This window comes from Lithobates pipiens, unplaced genomic scaffold, assembly GCF_037356315.1.
Source record: "Lithobates pipiens isolate NorthernLeopardFrog02 unplaced genomic scaffold, aLitPip1_a1.2 Scaffold_8, whole genome shotgun sequence".
Taxonomy (NCBI): domain Eukaryota; kingdom Metazoa; phylum Chordata; class Amphibia; order Anura; family Ranidae; genus Lithobates; species Lithobates pipiens.
This window is the reverse complement of record NW_027507903.1, coordinates 692,272,648-692,293,812: the sequence shown is the minus strand read 5'-3', so window position 1 is coordinate 692,293,812 and position 21,165 is coordinate 692,272,648. Positions and strand designations below refer to the sequence as shown.

Genomic DNA, 21,165 nt, shown 5'->3' with positions numbered 1-21,165 from the left:
GAGAGACCAGAGATGGGGAGGAAGAGGGGGAGGGAGAGGGAGAAAGAGAGAGAGAGAGAGAGACAGAGAGAGGAGAGACGGGGAGAGAGAGACAGAGAGAGGAGAGAGGGGAGAGAGAGACAGAGAGAGGAGAGACGGGGAGAGAGAGACAGAGAGAGGAGAGACGGGGAGAGAGAGACAGAGAGAGGAGAGACGGGGAGAGAGAGACAGAGAGAGGAGAGACGGGGGGAGAGAGAGACAGAGAGAGGGGAGAGACAGAGAGGAGAGACAGAGAGAGGGGAGAGACAGAGAGAGGGGAGAGAGAGGGGAGAGAGACAGAGAGAGGAGAGAGAGAGGGGAGAGACAGAGAGAGGGGAGAGAGACAGAGAGAGGGGAGAGAGAGGGGAGAGAGAGGGGAGAGAGAGGGGAGAGACAGAGAGAGGGGAGAGAGAGGGGAGAGACAGAGAGAGGGGAGAGAGAGGGGAGAGACAGAGAGAGGGGAGAGAGAGGGGAGAGACAGAGAGAGGGGAGAGAGAGGGGAGAGACAGAGAGAGGGGAGAGACAGAGAGAGGGGAGAGAGACAGAGAGAGGGGAGAGAGAGGGGAGAGAGAGGGGAGAGAGAGGGGAGAGAGAGGGGAGAGAGAGGGGAGAGACAGAGAGAGGGGAGAGAGAGGGGAGAGACAGAGAGAGGGGAGAGAGAGGGGAGAGACAGAGAGAGGGGAGAGAGAGGGGAGAGACAGAGAGAGGGGAGAGACAGAGAGAGGGGAGAGAGAGAGGGAGAGAGAGAGAGAAGAGAGAGAGAGAGACCAGAGACGGGGAGGGAGGAGAGAGAGAGACCAGAGATGGGGAGGAAGAGGGGGAGGGAGAGGGAGAAAGAGAGAGAGAGAGAGACAGAGAGAGGAGAGACGGGGAGAGACAGAGAGAGGAGAGACGGGGGGAGAGAGAGACAGAGAGAGGAGAGACGGGGAGAGAGAGAGACAGAGAGAGGAGAGACGGGGGGAGAGAGAGACAGAGAGAGGAGAGACGGGGGGAGAGAGAGACAGAGAGAGGAGAGACGGGGGGAGAGAGAGACAGAGAGAGGAGAGACGGGGGGAGAGAGAGACAGAGAGAGGAGAGACGGGGGGAGAGAGAGACAGAGAGAGGAGAGACGGGGGGAGAGAGAGACAGAGAGAGGAGAGACGGGGGGAGAGAGAGACAGAGAGAGGAGAGACGGGGGGAGAGAGAGACAGAGAGAGGAGAGACGGGGGGAGAGAGAGACAGAGAGAGGAGAGACGGGGAGAGAGAGAGACAGAGAGAGGAGAGACGGGGGGAGAGAGAGACAGAGAGAGGAGAGACGGGGAGAGAGAGACAGAGAGAGGAGAGACGGGGAGAGAGAGACAGAGAGAGGGGACACGGGGAGAGACAGAGAGAGGAGAGACGGGGAGAGACAGAGAGAGGAGAGACGGGGAGAGACAGAGAGAGGGGAGAGAGAGGGGAGAGAGAGGGGAGAGAGAGGGGAGAGAGAGGGGAGAGAGAGGGGAGAGAGAGGGAGAGACAGAGAGAGGGGAGAGACAGAGAGAGGGGAGAGACAGAGAGAGGGGAGAGACAGAGAGAGGGGAGAGACAGAGAGAGGGGAGAGACAGAGAGAGGGGAGAGACAGGAGAGAGAGGGGAGAGACAGGAGAGAGAGGGGAGAGACAGGAGAGAGACGGGAGAGAGAGGGGAGAGAGAGGGGAGAGAGAGGGGAGAGAGAGGGGAGAGAGAGGGGAGAGAGAGGGGAGAGAGAGGGGAGAGAGAGGGGAGAGAGAGGGGAGAGAGAGGGGAGAGAGAGGGGAGAGAGAGGGGAGAGAGAGGGGAGAGACAGGGGAGAGAGAGGGGAGAGAGAGGGGAGAGAGAGGGGAGAGAGAGGGGAGAGACAGAGAGAGGGGAGAGAGAGGGGAGAGAGAGGGGAGAGAGAGGGGAGAGAGAGGGGAGAGAGAGGGGAGAGAGAGGGGAGAGAGAGGGGAGAGAGAGGGGAGAGAGAGGGGAGACGAGAGAGAGACGGGAGACGAGAGAGAGACGGGAGACGAGAGAGAGAGGGGGAGGTGGGAGAGAGAGGGGGAGACAGAGAGAGGAGAGACGGGGAGAGAGAGGAGAGACGGGGAGAGAGAGGAGAGACGGGGAGAGAGAGGAGAGACGGGGAGAGAGAGGAGAGACGGGGAGAGAGAGGAGAGACGGGGAGAGAGAGGAGAGACGGGGAGAGAGAGGAGAGACGGGGAGAGAGAGGAGAGACGGGGAGAGACAGAGAGACGGGGAGAGAGAGGAGAGAATAGAGACAAAAGATGAGAAATCAGAGACAAAACATGAGAGATGATAAGAGAGGAGACCAGACAGAGATAGAAGGTGAGAGAAGAGTACATGGGTACATACTGAGGTCTCAGGGCAGTACGCCCCCCGCTGATGATTGAAGCCTTCTGTCCGCAGTTGGGGTGGAAGAGCAGCTGCCCGGGATCGGGGGTATTGGAGCTCTGGCGTCCGGCATCGGGTGATCTCGCCCTCAGAATGGCGTTATTCCTCCGCAGTCGGTCAGCGTGGTTGTGATTATGGACAATGGTCACTTTGACAGCCATGCCGTAGAGATCCACAACTCCATAAACCACCGGAGGGGTCTGACAGGAGGCCACACCTAGAAGACAAACACCAATAAAACCTATATTTACTGTGACTGGAGAGTCCCACATGGACGTCAGGGGGCACTCACGGCTGTCGGGGGGGGGGGGGGGGGGTTGGGCTCACGGCTGTCAGCTGTATAAACAGACCAGAGAGGAGACCAGCAGACTCTTCACCGGAGAGTCCCATGCGACTGTCATAGGCCACTTGCTGTGTTCACGTTTATGACTCACAGGGGCCACTAATGGCTGTCAAGGGCCGCTCACAGGGGACACTCACTCTTCTTATACATGACAATATTCTGCTGGCCTTACTTGCAGCAGCTTGACATTGCATGCGATTGCTGAGCCTATCATCTACTAGGACCCCCTGATCTTTCTCCATCCTAGATCCCCCCCAAGAGGATCTTCTCCCAGATCTTTCTCCATCCTAGATCCCCCCCGAGGATCTTCTCCCAGATCTTTCTCCATCCTAGATCCCCCCCAAGAGGATCTTCTCCCAGATCTTTCTCCATCCTAGATCCCCCCCAAGAGGATCTTCTCCCAGATCTTTCTCCATCCTAGATCCCCCCCAAGAGGATCTTCTCCCAGATCTTTCTCCATCCTAGATCCCCCCCAAGAGGATCTTCTCCCAGATCTTTCTCCATCCTAGATCCCCCCCAAGAGGATCTTCTCCCAGATCTTTCTCCATCCTAGATCCCCCCCCAAGAGGATCTTCTCCCAGATCTTTCTCCATCCTAGATCCCCCCCCCAAGAGGATCTTCTCCCAGATCTTTCTCCATCCTAGATCCCCCCCCCCCAAGAGGATCTTCTCCCAGATCTTTCTCCATCCTAGATCCCCCCCAAGAGGATCTTCTCCCAGATCTTTCTCCATCCTAGATCCCCCCCCCCAAGAGGATCTTCTCCCAGATCTTTCTCCATCCTAGATCCCCCCCAAGAGGATCTTCTCCCAGATCTTTCTCCATCCTAGATCCCCCCAAGAGGATCTTCTCCCAGATCTTTCTCCATCCTAGATCCCCCCCCCCCCCCGAGGATCTTCTCCCAGATCTTTCTCCATCCTAGATCCCCCCCGAGGATCTTCTCCCAGATCTTTCTCCATCCTAGATCCCCCCCAAGAGGATCTTCTCCCAGATCTTTCTCCATCCTAGATCCCCCCCAAGAGGATCTTCTCCCTGATCTTTCTCCATCCTAGATCCCCCCCAAGAGGATCTTCTCCCAGATCTTTCTCCATCCTAGATCCCCCCCAAGAGGATCTTCTCCCTGATCTTTCTCCATCCTAGATCCCCCCCAAGAGGATCTTCTCCCAGATCTTTCTCCAACTTGCATTCATATTATTTAGTTTCCAGGTAATTATCGAGGCCCTAATCTCAATATTGGTACCACGTTGGCTTTTCTCCAATCAGCTGGTAACATTCCAGCCAGGAAGCTGCCCATAAAGATTAGGAATAACAATGTGGCTGTAATCTGGTTAAGTTCTTTAAGGACTCTCCAATGTAATCCATCAGGTCCTGGTGATGTATTCTCATTAATAGTGGTCTGGCTATAACATGACTAAGTTCTATAAGAACTCTCGGGTGTAATCCATCCAGGTCCTGGTGATGTATTCTCGTTAATAGTGGTCTGGCTATACCATGACTAAGTTCTATAGGAACTCTCGGGTGTAATCCATCCGGGTCCTGGTGATGTATTCTCATTAATAGTGGTCTGGCTATACCATGACTAAGTTCTATAAGAACCCTTGGGTGTAATCCATCCAGGTCCTGGTGATGTATTCTCATTAATAGTGGTCTGGCTATAACATGACTAAGTTCTATAAGAACTCTCGGGTGTAATCCATCCGGGTCCTGGTGATGTATTCTCATTAATAGTGGTCTGGCTATAACATGACTAAGTTCTATAAGAACCCTTGGGTGTAATCCATCCGGGTCCTGGTGATGTATTCTCATTAATAGCGGTCTGGCTATACCATGACTAAGTTCTATAAGAACTCTCGGGTGTAATCCATCCGGGTCCTGGTGATGTATTCTCATTAATAGCGGTCTGGCTATACCATGACTAAGTTCTATAAGAACCCTTGGGTGTAATCCATCCGGGTCCTGGTGATGTATTCTCATTAATAGCGGTCTGGCTATAACACGACTAAGTTCTATAAGAACCCTTGGGTGTAATCCATCCGGGTCCTGGTGATGTATTCTCATGAACAATGGTCTGACTATACCATGACTAAGTTCTATAAGAACCCTTGGGTGTAATCCATCCGGGTCCTGGTGATGTATTCTCATGAACAATGGTCTGGCTATACCATGACTAAAAGTTCTTTGAGACATCCTCCAGCTCCCTGGTGTTTTTCTTGGGCTATCCAACAATGCGGCCAGCTGGTCACAGAGACAATGAGAGACTAGATTGTCTCTGATCACCTCTATGGCCTTGAAGGACCAGAACAACGTCATGACATCATTTCTGGTTCTAGAGGGGAAGTAAAACTATACTTTTTTTTTTTTTTAAAGCAGAAAAATATATATATATTTTTTTTATCTTTTTCTTTTAATGGTAAAAGATTTGTGATATTTTTGAGCCCAGATCTCTCCATAAAGAGGACCTGTCATCTCTTATTTCTATTACATGATCTCCATAAAGAGGACCCGTCATCTCTTATTTCTATTACATGATCTCCATAAAGAGGACCCGTCATCTCTTATTTCTATTACATGATCTCCATAAAGAGGACCCGTCATCTCTTATTTCTATTACATGAGATCTCCATAAAGAGGACCTGTCATCTCTTATTTCTATTATATGATCTCCATAAAGAGGACCCGTCATCTCTTATTTCTATTACATGATCTCCATAAAGAGGACCTGTCATCTCTTATTTCTATTACATGAGATCTCCATAAAGAGGACCCGTCATCTCTTATTTCTATTACATGATCCCCATAAAGAGGACCTGTCATCTCTTATTTCTATTACATGATCTCCATAAAGAGGACCTGTCATCTCTTATTTCTATTACATGATCTCCATAAAGAGGACCCGTCATCTCTTATTTCTATTACATGATCTCCATAAAGAGGACCCATCATCTCTTATTTCTATTACATGAGATCTCCATAAAGAGGACCTGTCATCTCTTATTTCTATTACATGAGATCTCCATAAAGAGGACCTGTCATCTCTTATTTCTATTACATGATCTCCATAAAGAGGACCCGTCATCTCTTATTTCTATTACATGAGATCTCCATAAAGAGGACCCGTCATCTCTTATTTCTATTACATGAGATCCATAAAGAGGACCCGTCATCTCTTATTTCTATTACATGATCTCCATAAAGAGGACCTGTCATCTCTTATTTCTATTACATGATCTCCATAAAGAGGACCCGTCATCTCTTATTTCTATTACATGATCTCCATAAAGAGGACCCGTCATCTCTTATTTCTATTACATGATCTCCATAAAGAGGACCCGTCATCTCTTATTTCTATTACATGAGATCTCCATAAAGAGGACCTGTCATCTCTTATTTCTATTACATGATCTCCATAAAGAGGACCCGTCATCTCTTATTTCTATTACATGATCTCCATAAAGAGGACCTGTCATCTCTTATTTCTATTACATGATCTCCATAAAGAGGACCTGTCATCTCTTATTTCTATTACATGAGATCCCCATAAAGAGGACCTGTCATCTCTTATTTCTATTACATGATCTCCATAAAGAGGACCCGTCATCTCTTATTTCTATTACATGATCTCCATAAAGAGGACCCATCATCTCTTATTTCTATTACATGATCTCCATAAAGAGGACCCGTCATCTCTTATTTCTATTACATGATCCCCATAAAGAGGACCCGTCATCTCTTATTTCTATTACATGATCCCCATAAAGAGGACCTGTCATCTCTTATTTCTATTACATGAGATCCCCATAAAGAGGACCCGTCATCTCTTATTTCTATTACATGATCTCCATAAAGAGGACCCGTCATCTCTTATTTCTATTACATGATCTCCATAAAGAGGACCTGTCATCTCTTATTTCTATTACATGATCTCCATAAAGAGGACCCGTCATCTCTTATTTCTATTACATGAGATCCCCATAAAGAGGACCCGTCATCTCTTATTTCTATTACATGATCTCCATAAAGAGGACCTGTCATCTCTTATTTCTATTACATGATCTCCATAAAGAGGACCCGTCATCTCTTATTTCTATTACATGAGATCCCCATAAAGAGGACCCGTCATCTCTTATTTCTATTACATGATCTCCATAAAGAGGACCTGTCATCTCTTATTTCTATTACATGAGATCTCCATAAAGAGGACCCGTCATCTCTTATTTCTATTACATGATCTCCATAAAGAGGACCCGTCATCTCTTATTTCTATTACATGATCTCCATAAAGAGGACCTGTCATCTCTTATTTCTATTACATGATCTCCATAAAGAGGACCCGTCATCTCTTATTTCTATTACATGATCTCCATAAAGAGGACCCGTCATCTCTTATTTCTATTACATGAGATCCCCATAAAGAGGACCCGTCATCTCTTATTTCTATTACATGATCTCCATAAAGAGGACCCGTCATCTCTTATTTCTATTACATGATCTCCATAAAGAGGACCCGTCATCTCTTATTTCTATTACATGAGATCCCCATAAAGAGGACCCGTCATCTCTTATTTCTATTACATGAAATGTCCATAAAGAGGACCCGTCATCTCTTATTTCTATTACATGATCTCCATAAAGAGGACCCGTCATCTCTTATTTCTATTACATGAGATCTCCATAAAGAGGACCCGTCATCTCTTATTTCTATTACATGAGATCTCCATAAAGAGGACCCGTCATCTCTTATTTCTATTACATGATCTCCATAAAGAGGACCTGTCATCTCTTATTTCTATTACATGATCTCCATAAAGAGGACCTGTCATCTCTTATTTCTATTACATGAGATCCCCATAAAGAGGACCTGTCATCTCTTATTTCTATTACATGATCTCCATAAAGAGGACCCGTCATCTCTTATTTCTATTACATGATCTCCATAAAGAGGACCTGTCATCTCTTATTTCTATTACATGAGATCTCCATAAAGAGGACCCGTCATCTCTTATTTCTATTACATGATCTCCATAAAGAGGACCCGTCATCTCTTATTTCTATTACATGAGATCCCCATAAAGAGGACCCGTCATCTCTTATTTCTATTACATGATCTCCATAAAGAGGACCCGTCATCTCTTATTTCTATTACATGATCTCCATAAAGAGGACCCGTCATCTCTTATTTCTATTACATGAGATCCCCATAAAGAGGACCCGTCATCTCTTATTTCTATTACATGAGATCTCCATAAAGAGGACCCGTCATCTCTTATTTCTATTACATGAGATCCCCATAAAGAGGACCCGTCATCTCTTATTTCTATTACATGAAATGTCCATAAAGAGGACCCGTCATCTCTTATTTCTATTACATGATCTCCATAAAGAGGACCCGTCATCTCTTATTTCTATTACATGAGATCTCCATAAAGAGGACCCGTCATCTCTTATTTCTATTACATGAGATCTCCATAAAGAGGACCCGTCATCTCTTATTTCTATTACATGATCTCCATAAAGAGGACCTGTCATCTCTTATTTCTATTACATGATCTCCATAAAGAGGACCTGTCATCTCTTATTTCTATTACATGAGATCCCCATAAAGAGGACCTGTCATCTCTTATTTCTATTACATGATCTCCATAAAGAGGACCCGTCATCTCTTATTTCTATTACATGATCTCCATAAAGAGGACCTGTCATCTCTTATTTCTATTACATGAGATCTCCATAAAGAGGACCCGTCATCTCTTATTTCTATTACATGATCTCCATAAAGAGGACCTGTCATCTCTTATTTCTATTACATGAGATCCCCATAAAGAGGACCTGTCATCTCTTATTTCTATTACATGATCTCCATAAAGAGGACCCGTCATCTCTTATTTCTATTACATGATCTCCATAAAGAGGACCTGTCATCTCTTATTTCTATTACATGAGATCTCCATAAAGAGGACCCGTCATCTCTTATTTCTATTACATGATCTCCATAAAGAGGACCCGTCATCTCTTATTTCTATTACATGATCTCCATAAAGAGGACCTGTCATCTCTTATTTCTATTACATGATCTCCATAAAGAGGACCCGTCATCTCTTATTTCTATTACATGATCTCCATAAAGAGGACCCGTCATCTCTTATTTCTATTACATGATCTCCATAAAGAGGACCTGTCATCTCTTATTTCTATTACATGATCTCCATAAAGAGGACCCGTCATCTCTTATTTCTATTACATGAGATCTCCATAAAGAGGACCCATCATCTCTTATTTCTATTACATGAGATCCCCATAAAGAGGACCTGTCATCTCTTATTTCTATTACATGATCTCCATAAAGAGGACCTGTCATCTCTTATTTCTATTACATGAGATCCCCATAAAGAGGACCCGTCATCTCTTATTTCTATTCCATGATCCCCATAAAGAGGACCTGTCATCTCTTATTTATATTACATGAGATCTCCATAAAGAGGACCTGTCATCTCTTATTTCTATTACATGATCTCCATAAAGAGGACCCGTCATCTCTTATTTCTATTACATGAGATCTCCATAAAGAGGACCCGTCATCTCTTATTTCTATTACATGATCTCCATAAAGAGGACCCGTCATCTCTTATTTCTATTACATGAGATCCCCATAAAGAGGACCCGTCATCTCTTATTTCTATTACATGATCTCCATAAAGAGGACCCATCATCTCTTATTTCTATTACATGATCTCCATAAAGAGGACCTGTCATCTCTTATTTCTATTACATGATCTCCATAAAGAGGACCTGTCATCTCTTATTTCTATTACATGATCTCCATAAAGAGGACCCATCATCTCTTATTTCTATTACATGATCTCCATAAAGAGGACCTGTCATCTCTTATTTCTATTACATGATCTCCATAAAGAGGACCTGTCATCTCTTATTTCTATTACATGATCTCCATAAAGAGGACCCATCATCTCTTATTTCTATTACATGATCTCCATAAAGAGGACCCGTCATCTCTTATTTCTATTACATGATCTCCATAAAGAGGACCTGTCATCTCTTATTTCTATTACATGAGATCTCCATAAAGAGGACCTGTCATCTCTTATTTCTATTACATGATCTCCATAAAGAGGACCTGTCATCTCTTATTTCTATTACATGAGATCCCCATAAAGAGGACCTGTCATCTCTTATTTCTATTACATGATCTCCATAAAGAGGACCCATCATCTCTTATTTCTATTACATGATCTCCATAAAGAGAACTTCTGGCGTTTGTGGACAGGCATTTTCCTTCGGGACAGATTATTTTCTCCTCCTTTGTTCTGACGCTGCAATAGGATTCTGCCAGACTACACTCTATATAGATGGAGTCCCGCCCCTGCAACCCATCCCCCACCTCAGTATATAGAGAAGTAGAGGCTCTCACCTTGGTCCATGCCATTGATGTAGAAATGGAGAGCTCCACTGGATTTCCTGGTGAGTCCGATGTGGTCTCCCTCCTGATAACAGAAAATCACCATTATTGATGGATACAACACAGAGTCTCCCTCCTCCCTGATATCAGGGGTCAAAGTTAACCTCCCCCCCCCCCACCGGTAAGAGAAGATAGCCAGTAGGTGCCCGATTCTCACACACCAAGACCTTCCTCTCCAACACCAGGATGGTAGGGGCCTCCTCCCCAGACACAGGAAGGGATGGGAAGGACTTTCTCCTAGACAGTAGGGACCTCCTCCCCAGACACCAGAAGGGAGGGGAGGGACTTTCTCCTAGACAGTAGGGACCTCCTCCCCAGACACCGGAAGGGATGGGAAGGACTTTCTCCTAGACAGTAGGGGCCTCCTCCCCAGACACCAGAAGGGAGGGGAGGGACTTTCTCCTAGACAGTAGGGGCCTTCTCCCCAGAAACCAGAAGGGAGGTGAGGGACTTTCTCCTAGACAGTAGGGGCCTTCTCCCCAGACACAGGAAGGGATGGGAAGGACTTTCTCCTAGACAGTAGGGGCCTTCTCCCCAGACACAGGAAGGGATGGGAAGGACTTTCTCCTAGACAGTAGGGACCTCCTCCCCAGACACAGGAAGGGATGGGAGGGACTTTCTCCTAGACAGTAGGGGCCTTCTCCCCAGACACCGGAAGGGACGGGAGGGACTTTCTCCTAGACAGTAGGGGCCTCCTCCCCAGACACCGGAAGGGATGGGAAGGACTTTCTCCTAGACAGTAGGGGCCTCCTCCCCAGACACCAGAAGGGAGGGGAGGGACTTTCTCCTAGACAGTAGGGGCCTCCTCCCCAGACACCAGAAGGGAGGGGAGGGACTTTCTCCTAGACAGTAGGGACCTCCTCCCCAGACACCGGAAGGGATGTGAGGGACTTTCTCCTAGACAGTAGGGGCCTTCTCCCCAGACACCGGAAGGGAGGGGGAAGGACTTTCTCCTAGACAGTAGGGACCTCCTCCCCAGACACCGGAAGGGATGGGAAGGACTTTCTCCTAGACAGTAGGGACCTCCTCCCCAGACACCGGAAGGGATGGGAGGGACTTTCTCCTAGACAGTAGGGGCCTTCTCCCCAGACACCAGAAGGGAGGGGAGGGACTTTCTCCTAGACAGTAGGGGCCTCCTCCCCAGACACCAGAAGGGAGGGGAGGGACTTTCTCCTAGACAGTAGGGGCCTCCTCCCCAGACACCAGAAGGGAGGGGAGGGACTTTCTCCTAGACAGTAGGGGCCTTCTCCCCAGACACTGGGGGGGAGGTGAGGGACTTTCTCCTAGCCAGTAGGGGCCTTCTCCCCAGACACCAGAAGGGACTTTCTCCTAGACAGTAGGGGCCTTCTCCCCAGACACCGGAAGGGACTTTCTCCTAGACAGTAGGGGCCTTCTCCCCAGAAACCAGAAGGGAGGTGAGGGACTTTCTCCTAGACAGTAGGGGCCTTCTCCCCAGACACCGGAAGGGAGGGGAAGGACTTTCTCCTAGACAGTAGGGACCTCCTCCCCAGACACCGGAAGGGATGGGAAGGACTTTCTCCTAGACAGTAGGGACCTCCTCCCCAGACACCGGAAGGGATGGGAGGGACTTTCTCCTAGACAGTAGGGACCTCCTCCCCAGACACCGGAAGGGATGGGAAGGACTTTCTCCTAGACAGTAGGGACCTCCTCCCCAGACACCGGAAGGGAGGGGAGGGACTTTCTCCTAGACAGTAGGGACCTCCTCCCCAGACACCAGAAGGGAGGGGAGGGACTTTCTCCTAGACAGTAGGGACCTCCTCCCCAGACACCAGAAGGGAGGGGAGGGACTTTCTCCTAGACAGTAGGGGCCTCCTCCCCAGACACCAGAAGGGAGGGGAGGGACTTTCTCCTAGACAGTAGGGGCCTCCTCCCCAGACACCAGAAGGGAGGGGAGGGACTTTCTCCTAGACAGTAGGGACCTCCTCCCCAGACACCGGAAGGGATGGGAAGGACTTTCTCCTAGACAGTAGGGACCTCCTCCCCAGACACCAGAAGGGATGGGAGGGACTTTCTCCTAGACAGTAGGGACCTCCTCCCCAGACACCAGAAGGGAGGGGAGGGACTTTCTCCTAGACAGTAGGGGCCTCCTCCCCAGACACCAGAAGGGAGGGGAGGGACTTTCTCCTAGACAGTAGGGGCCTCCTCCCCAGACACCAGAAGGGAGGGGAGGGACTTTCTCCTAGACAGTAGGGGCCTCCTCCCCAGACACCGGAAGGGAGGGGAGGGACTTTCTCCTAGACAGTAGGGGCCTCCTCCCCAGACACCAGAAGGGAGGGGAGGGACTTTCTCCTAGACAGTAGGGACCTCCTCCCCAGACACCGGAAGGGATGGGAAGGACTTTCTCCTAGACAGTAGGGACCTCCTCCCCAGACACCAGAAGGGATGGGAGGGACTTTCTCCTAGACAGTAGGGACCTCCTCCCCAGACACCAGAAGGGAGGGGAGGGACTTTCTCCTAGACAGTAGGGGCCTCCTCCCCAGACACCAGAAGGGAGGGGAGGGACTTTCTCCTAGACAGTAGGGGCCTTCTCCCCAGACACTGGGGGGGAGGTGAGGGACTTTCTCCTAGCCAGTAGGGGCCTTCTCCCCAGACACCAGAAGGGACTTTCTCCTAGACAGTAGGGGCCTTCTCCCCAGACACCGGAAGGGACTTTCTCCTAGACAGTAGGGGCCTCCTCCCCAGACACCGGAAGGGAGGTGAGGGACTTTCTCCTAGACAGTAGGGGCCTCCTCCCCAGACACCGGAAGGGATGGGAAGGACTTTCTCCTAGACAGTAGGGACCTCCTCCCCAGACACCGGAAGGGATGGGAGGGACTTTCTCTGAGACAGTAGGGACCTCCTCCCCAGACACCGGAAGGGAGGGGAGGGACTTTCTCCTAGACAGTAGGGGCCTCCTCCCCAGACACCGGAAGGGAGGGGAGGGACTTTCTCCTAGACAGTAGGGGCCTTCTCCCCAGACACCAGAAGGGATAGGAGGGACTTTCTCCTAGACAGTAGGGGCCTCCTCCCCAGACACCGGAAGGGATGGGAGGGACTTTCTCCTAGACAGTAGGGGCCTCCTCCCCAGACACCGGAAGGGATGGGAGGGACTTTCTCCTAGACAGTAGGGGCCTTCTCCTCAGACACCAGAAGGGAGGGGAGGGACTTTCTCCTAGACAGTAGGGGCCTTCTCCCCAGACACCAGAAGGGAGGGGAGGGACTTTCTCCTAGACAGTAGGGGCCTTCTCCCCAGACACAGGAAGGGAGGGGAGGGACTTTCTCCGAGACAGTAGGGGCCTCCTCCCCAGACACCGGAAGGGAGGTGAGGGACTTTCTCCTAGACAGTAGGGGCCTCCTCCCCAGACACCGGAAGGGATGGGAGGGACTTTCTCCTAGACAGTAGGGGCCTCCTCCCCAGACACCAGAAGGGAGGGGAGGGACTTTCTCCTAGACAGTAGGGGCCTCCTCCCCAGACACAGGAAGGGAGGGGAGGGACTTTCTCCTAGACAGTAGGGGCCTTCTCCCCAGACACCAGAAGGGAGGGGAGGGACTTTCTCCTAGACAGTAGGGGCCTTCTCCCCAGACACCAGAAGGGAGGGGAGGGACTTTCTCCTAGACAGTAGGGGCCTTCTCCCCAGACACAGGAAGGGTTGGGAGGGACTTTCTCCTAGACAGTAGGGGCCTTCTCCCCAGACACCAGAAGGGAGGGGAGGGACTTTCTCCTAGACAGTAGGGACCTCCTCCCCAGACACCAGAAGGGAGGGGAGGGACTTTCTCCTAGACAGTAGGGGCCTCCTCCCCAGACACCAGAAGGGAGGGGAGGGACTTTCTCCTAGACAGTAGGGGCCTCCTCCCCAGACACCAGAAGGGAGGGGAGGGACTTTCTCCTAGACAGTAGGGGCCTCCTCCCCAGACACAGGAAGGGAGGGGAGGGACTTTCTCCTAGACAGTAGGGGCCTTCTCCCCAGACACCAGAAGGGAGGGGAGGGACTTTCTCCTAGACAGTAGGGGCCTTCTCCCCAGACACCAGAAGGGAGGGGAGGGACTTTCTCCTAGACAGTAGGGGCCTTCTCCCCAGACACAGGAAGGGTTGGGAGGGACTTTCTCCTAGACAGTAGGGGCCTTCTCCCCAGACACCAGAAGGGAGGGGAGGGACTTTCTCCTAGACAGTAGGGACCTCCTCCCCAGACACCAGAAGGGAGGGGAGGGACTTTCTCCTAGACAGTAGGGGCCTCCTCCCCAGACACCAGAAGGGAGGGGAGGGACTTTCTCCTAGACAGTAGGGGCCTTCTCCCCAGACACTGGGGGGGAGGTGAGGGACTTTCTCCTAGCCAGTAGGTGCCTTCTCCCCAGACACCAGAAGGGATGGGAGGGACTTTCTCCTAGACAGTAGGGGACTTTCTCCCCAGACACCAGAAGGGATGGGAGGGACTTTCTCCTAGACAGTAGGGGCCTTCTCCCCAGACACCGGAAGGGAGGTGAGGGACTTTCTCCTAGACAGTAGGGGCCTCCTCCCCAGACACCGGAAGGGATGGGAGGGACTTTCTCCTAGACAGTAGGGGCCTCCTCCCCAGACACCAGAAGGGAGGGGAGGGACTTTCTCCTAGACAGTAGGGGCCTCCTCCCCAGACACCGGAAGGGAGGTGAGGGACTTTCTCCTAGACAGTAGGGGCCTCCTCCCCAGACACCGGAAGGGATGGGAGGGACTTTCTCCTAGACAGTAGGGGCCTCCTCCCCAGACACCAGAAGGGAGGGGAGGGACTTTCTCCTAGACAGTAGGGGCCTCCTCCCCAGACACAGGAAGGGAGGGGAGGGACTTTCTCCTAGACAGTAGGGGCCTTCTCCCCAGACACCAGAAGGGAGGGGAGGGACTTTCTCCTAGACAGTAGGGGCCTTCTCCCCAGACACCAGAAGGGAGGGGAGGGACTTTCTCCTAGACAGTAGGGGCCTTCTCCCCAGACACAGGAAGGGTTGGGAGGGACTTTCTCCTAGACAGTAGGGGCCTTCTCCCCAGACACCAGAAGGGAGGGGAGGGACTTTCTCCTAGACAGTAGGGACCTCCTCCCCAGACACCAGAAGGGAGGGGAGGGACTTTCTCCTAGACAGTAGGGGCCTCCTCCCCAGACACCAGAAGGGAGGGGAGGGACTTTCTCCTAGACAGTAGGGGCCTTCTCCCCAGACACTGGGGGGGAGGTGAGGGACTTTCTCCTAGCCAGTAGGTGCCTTCTCCCCAGACACCAGAAGGGATGGGAGGGACTTTCTCCTAGACAGTAGGGGACTTTCTCCCCAGACACCAGAAGGGATGGGAGGGACTTTCTCCTAGACAGTAGGGGCCTTCTCCCCAGACACCGGAAGGGAGGTGAGGGACTTTCTCCTAGACAGTAGGGGCCTCCTCCCCAGACACCGGAAGGGATGGGAGGGACTTTCTCCTAGACAGTAGGGGCCTCCTCCCCAGACACCAGAAGGGAGGGGAGGGACTTTCTCCTAGACAGTAGGGGCCTCCTCCCCAGACACCGGAAGGGAGGGGAGGGACTTTCTCCTAGACAGTAGGGGCCTCCTCCCCAGACACCGGAAGGGATGGGAGGGACTTTCTCCTAGACAGTAGGGGCCTCCTCCCCAGACACCAGAAGGGAGGGGAGGGACTTTCTCCTAGACAGTAGGGGCCTCCTCCCCAGACACAGGAAGGGAGGGGAGGGACTTTCTCCTAGACAGTAGGGGCCTTCTCCTCAGACACCAGAAGGGAGGGGAGGGACTTTCTCCTAGACAGTAGGGGCCTTCTCCCCAGAAACCAGAAGGGAGGGGAGGGACTTTCTCCTAGACAGTAGGGGCCTTCTCCCCAGACACCAGAAGGGAGGTGAGGGACTTTCTCCTAGACAGTAGGGGCCTCCTCCCCAGACACAGGAAGGGAGGGGAGGGACTTTCTCCTAGACAGTAGGGGCCTTCTCCCCAGACACCAGAAGGGAGGGGAGGGACTTTCTCCTAGACAGTAGGGGCCTTCTCCCCAGACACCAGAAGGGAGGGGAGGGTCTTTCTCCTAGACAGTAGGGGCCTCCTCCCCAGACACCAGAAGGGAGGGGAGGGACTTTCTCCTAGACAGTAGGGGCCTCCTCCCCAGACACCAGAAGGGAGGGGAGGGACTTTCTCCTAGACAGTAGGGGCCTTCTCCCCAGACACTGGGGGGGAGGTGAGGGACTTTCTCCTAGCCAGTAGGTGCCTTCTCCCCAGACACCAGAAGGGATGGGAGGGACTTTCTCCTAGACAGTAGGGGACTTTCTCCCCAGACACCAGAAGGGATGGGAGGGACTTTCTCCTAGACAGTAGGGGCCTTCTCCTCAGACACCAGAAGGGAGGTGAGGGACTTTCTCCTAGACAGTAGGGGACTTTCTCCCCAGACACCAGAAGGGATGGGAGGGACTTTCTCCTAGACAGTAGGGGCCTTCTCCTCAGACACCAGAAGGGAGGTGAGGGACTTTCTCCTAGACAGTAGGGGCCTTCTCCCCAGACACCAGAAGGGATGGGAGGGACTTTCTCCTAGACAGTAGGGGACTTTCTCCCCAGACACCAGAAGGGATGGGAGGGACTTTCTCCTAGACAGTAGGGGCCTCCTCCCCAGACACCAGAAGGGATGGGAGGGACTTTCTCCTAGACAGTAGGGGCCTTCTCCCCAGACACCGGGCAACCTTGCAGATGTGTCTTCTTGGAGGAGTTGAACACACCATACATGCACAGGTCATAGGTCAAACCACAACAATAAAGACACAATGATTGGTTCCTGACCTGCAGCTCGTCCAGGCTGAACTCACAGTACTCCCTTCGTGTCCCCTTCCCGTTAGTCAGAATCCCACAGCCGCTCATCATGATGGTCCCTGCCAGGAGAAGAGAAATGGAAACCACCGGATCAGACACAGTAGGCTATCATACATTAGAAGAGGGGTCAGAGAAGGATACCCCCCTCAGGCCCAGGAGGTGCCTGCCATCCATTAAGGGGGGGGGGGGATCAGAATAGCAGGGTTTAGGAAGAAGACCATAAGAGGGGTCAGGAATGGCCCTCCCTCTGGGGGCGGACCTTCATCTCCAGTGGGGTAAGGGTCTCACCTGATCTCAGGTTGGTCATGGTAGCAGGGTACTCCAGGCTGTTGGGATTGTGGGTTGTGACACCGATTTCAATGGACCCCGACCATTTATCCACCAGCTTATCGATGCGGATCTGTGGATGGGAAGGACATTGAACGTTGGCACAGTGCGGCACACCAGGAAGACGACCAGCGAGTGGCACCACCCTCACCTCAAACATCTCCCCGTCCTTCAGTGGCCGATTGGTCATCACCACGCCATTGTTGAACTCATCCAGAGGCCGCCTCCTCTCCGCCGTCTTGTTGCCGTTACTGAGCTTGATGAGCGTGCCGCACTTCTCATGGAAGAGCAGAGCGTCATTGGAGGTGGGCGGAGACTGGTCAGCGGAAGGGGGAGGAGAGCCCAGATTGACGCTCAGGAGACTCCCGTGATAGGCCGACAAGATGGCGTTACTGACCACCGCCGGGAGCTCTGTGCTGGGGAACCCTGGAGAACGCAGGAAGCAGAGAGAGAGTGTGAACTCCGACCACTAGGTGGACATCCCCCCCACCCCCGTCACAGAGAAACACCCCCCGACCATGACAGAGCAACCCCCCCCCCACCCGACCGTGACAAAGCAACCTCCCCCCACCCGACAGAGCAACCTCCCCCTCCCCACCCGACCGTGACAGAGCAACCCCCCCCCCACCCGTCCGTGACAGAGCAACCCCCCCCACCCGACCGTGACAAAGCAACCTCCCCCTCCCCACCCGACCGTGACAGAGAAACCCCCCCCCACCCGACCGTGACAGAGCAACCCCCCCCCCCCACCCGACCGTGACAAAGCAACCTCCCCCCACCCGACAGAGCAACCTCCCCCTCCCCACCCGACCGTGACAGAGCAACCCCCCCACCCGACCGTGACAGAGAAACCCCCCCCACCCGACCGTGACAGAGAAACCTCCCCCCCCCCCCACCCGACCATGACAGAGCAACCTCCCCCCCCACCCAACCGTGACAGAGAAACCTCCCCCCCCACCCAACCGTGACAGAGAAACCTCCCCCCCCCCCCCCAACCATGGCAGTGCAAACCCTCCCCTCCCCTCCCGACAGTGCGCTTTCCCACACCACTAGAAGAACCCCCCAGATTACAGCACCCCCCCCAGTGTGCCAAAACTGACAATTCTCGGTGTTCCCCACACCCCAAAACTGACCGTTCTCTGTGTCCAGACTACTGGGGAACTTATCAGGACGAGGATGTCCAGCAGAGACCAGGGAACCTAGACAAAGGGAGAGAATGAGAAACAGGGGGGGGGGAGAGGGCAGAGGAGAGAAGGGGTGAGACCAAGGTGAAACGGGGGGGGGGGGGGTGAGACATACAGAGAGAATGAAGAGGGTGGTGGAGAAATGGGTCATGTGATCAGACACATGAGGACGACGGGTCCAGTTACGTGATCAAAGACACACACACGGGTCCAGTCACATGATCACACACACGGACGGATGGTCCAGTCACATGATCAGACACAAATGGGACGGGTCCAGTCACATGATCAGACACACACACACGGATGGGTCCAGTCACGTGATCAGACAAACACACACGGACGGACGGGTCCAGTCACGTGATCAGACACACACGGGTCCAGTCACATGATCAGACACACACACACACACACACGGACGGGTCCAGTCACGTGATCAGACACACATGGATCCAGTCACGTGATCACACACACACACGGACGGGTCCAGACACACATGGACGGGTCCAGTCACGTGATCACACACACACACGGACGGGTCCAGTCACATGATCAGACACACACGGACGTGTCCAGTCACATGATCAGACACACACGGACGGGTCCAGTCACATGATCAGACACACACGGACGGGTCCAGTCACATGATCAGAGACACGCACACTGACGGGTCCAGTCACATGATCAGAGACACGCACACTGACGGGTCCAGTCACATGATCAGAGACACGCACACTGACGGGTCCAGTCACATGATCAGAGACACGCACACTGACGGGTCCAGTCACATGATCAGAGACGCGCACACTGACGGGTCCAGTCACATGATCAGATACACACACATGATCACACACACGAACGGGTCCAGTCACGAGATCAGACACACGCACTGACGGGTCCAGTCACGTGATCAGACACACGCACTGACGGGTCCAGTCACATGATCAGATACACACACATGCAGACGGGTCCAATCACGTGATCAGAGACACACGCACACTGACGGGTCCAGTCACATGATCAGACACACGGACGGGTCCAGTCACGTGATCACACACACACACGGACGGGTCCAGACACACATGGACGGGTCCAGTCACGTGATCAGACACACACACACACACGGGTCCAGTCACATGATCAGACACACACACACACACGGACGGGTCCAGTCACATGATCAGAGACACGCACACTGACGGGTCCAGTCACATGATCAGAGACACGCACACTGACGGGTCCAGTCACATGATCAGATACACACACATGATCACACACACGAACGGGTCCAGTCACGTGATCAGACACACGCACTGACGGGTCCAGTCACATGATCAGATACACACACATGCAGACGGGTCCAGTCACGTGATCACACACACGGACGGGTCCAATCACGTGATCAGAGACACACGCACACTGACGGGTCCAGTCACATGATCAGATACACACACATGATCAGACACACACACGGGTCCAGTCACGTGATCACACACATGGACGGGTCTAGTCACGTGATCAGACACATGGACGGGTCTAGTCACGTGATCAGACACACACACTGACGGGTCCAGTCACATGATCAGATACACACACATGCAGACGGGTCCAGTCACGTGATCACACACACGGACGGGTCCAATCACATGATCAGAGACACACGCACACCGACGGGTCCAGTCACATGATCAGAGACACACACACTGGTCCAGTCACATGATCAGATACACACACGTAATCACACACACGGACGGGTCCAGTCACGTGATCAGACACACGCACTGACGGGTCCAGTCACGTGATCAGATACACAGACAGGTCCAGTCACGTGATCACACACATGGACGGGTCCAGTCACGTGATCACACACACACACACACAGGTCTAGTCCCATGATCAGACACACACACACACACACACACACACACACACACTGACGGGTCCAGTCACATGATCAGACACACACACACACACACACACTGACGGGTCCAGTCACATGATCAGGGGCGTGGCTGATCCAGGACGGGACGAGTAGCTACATGCAGGGGATTACATAGAAGAGTTCTTCTTTAGGGCTCACCCAGAGGGGGCGTGTTCTTTCTGTGTTATGGAAGTCATGGGGGGAGGGGCCGGAGGGCTGGTTCCGGTACTTCCATGCAATGGGGTGCACCTCGTGTTCCGTCATGTAGATGATATTTTGGGGTGACCTACGAAGATATTTATCTAATAAAGGGGGGACTCCTCACCTGCACTGTTCTCCTCCCCTTCCTCCTCCTCCTCCTCTTCTTCCTCTTCGTCGTTCTCATGTGGGGGAGGCTGACAAGACAAGGCGGTGATCTGAGTACATTTCCCGTACAGGTCCACCACGGCCCACACTCCTGGGGGGATCCCGCTGGCAGCGACCCCGCAGTCTCTTCCGTTCACCCATAGGTGGAGCTCTCCGGACAGAGTGCGCTGAACTCCCACCCGATCCCCCTCACCCAACTGATCCAGATCCTGTCCGTACTCCTCCATGATGGAGCGCCCATCTTCCAGCACCGAGCAGCCCGACACAATCCACGAGCCGCCCTTCAGACCCGTGGCACTGCTGGGGAAGTCCAGGAGAGAGGGGTCTTGTGAGGTCAGCCC

At 52.4% G+C, this 21,165-nt stretch overlaps 1 protein-coding gene across 1 annotated transcript in view; it reads right to left on the bottom strand.

Annotated features, from left to right (window-relative positions):
* The window catches only part of LOC143962444 (neuralized-like protein 4), a gene marked incomplete in the record, with an annotated part of 104,342 nt that overhangs the window by 80,630 nt on the left and 2,547 nt on the right, over nucleotides 1–21,165 (bottom strand). The window contains 7 exon segments of the mRNA XM_077471717.1: nucleotides 2,367–2,622; nucleotides 10,172–10,244; nucleotides 16,997–17,085; nucleotides 17,315–17,426; nucleotides 17,505–17,779; nucleotides 18,487–18,552; nucleotides 20,784–21,165. Coding sequence (XP_077327843.1) covers nucleotides 2,367–2,622; nucleotides 10,172–10,244; nucleotides 16,997–17,085; nucleotides 17,315–17,426; nucleotides 17,505–17,779; nucleotides 18,487–18,552; nucleotides 20,784–21,165 — 1,253 coding nt within the window.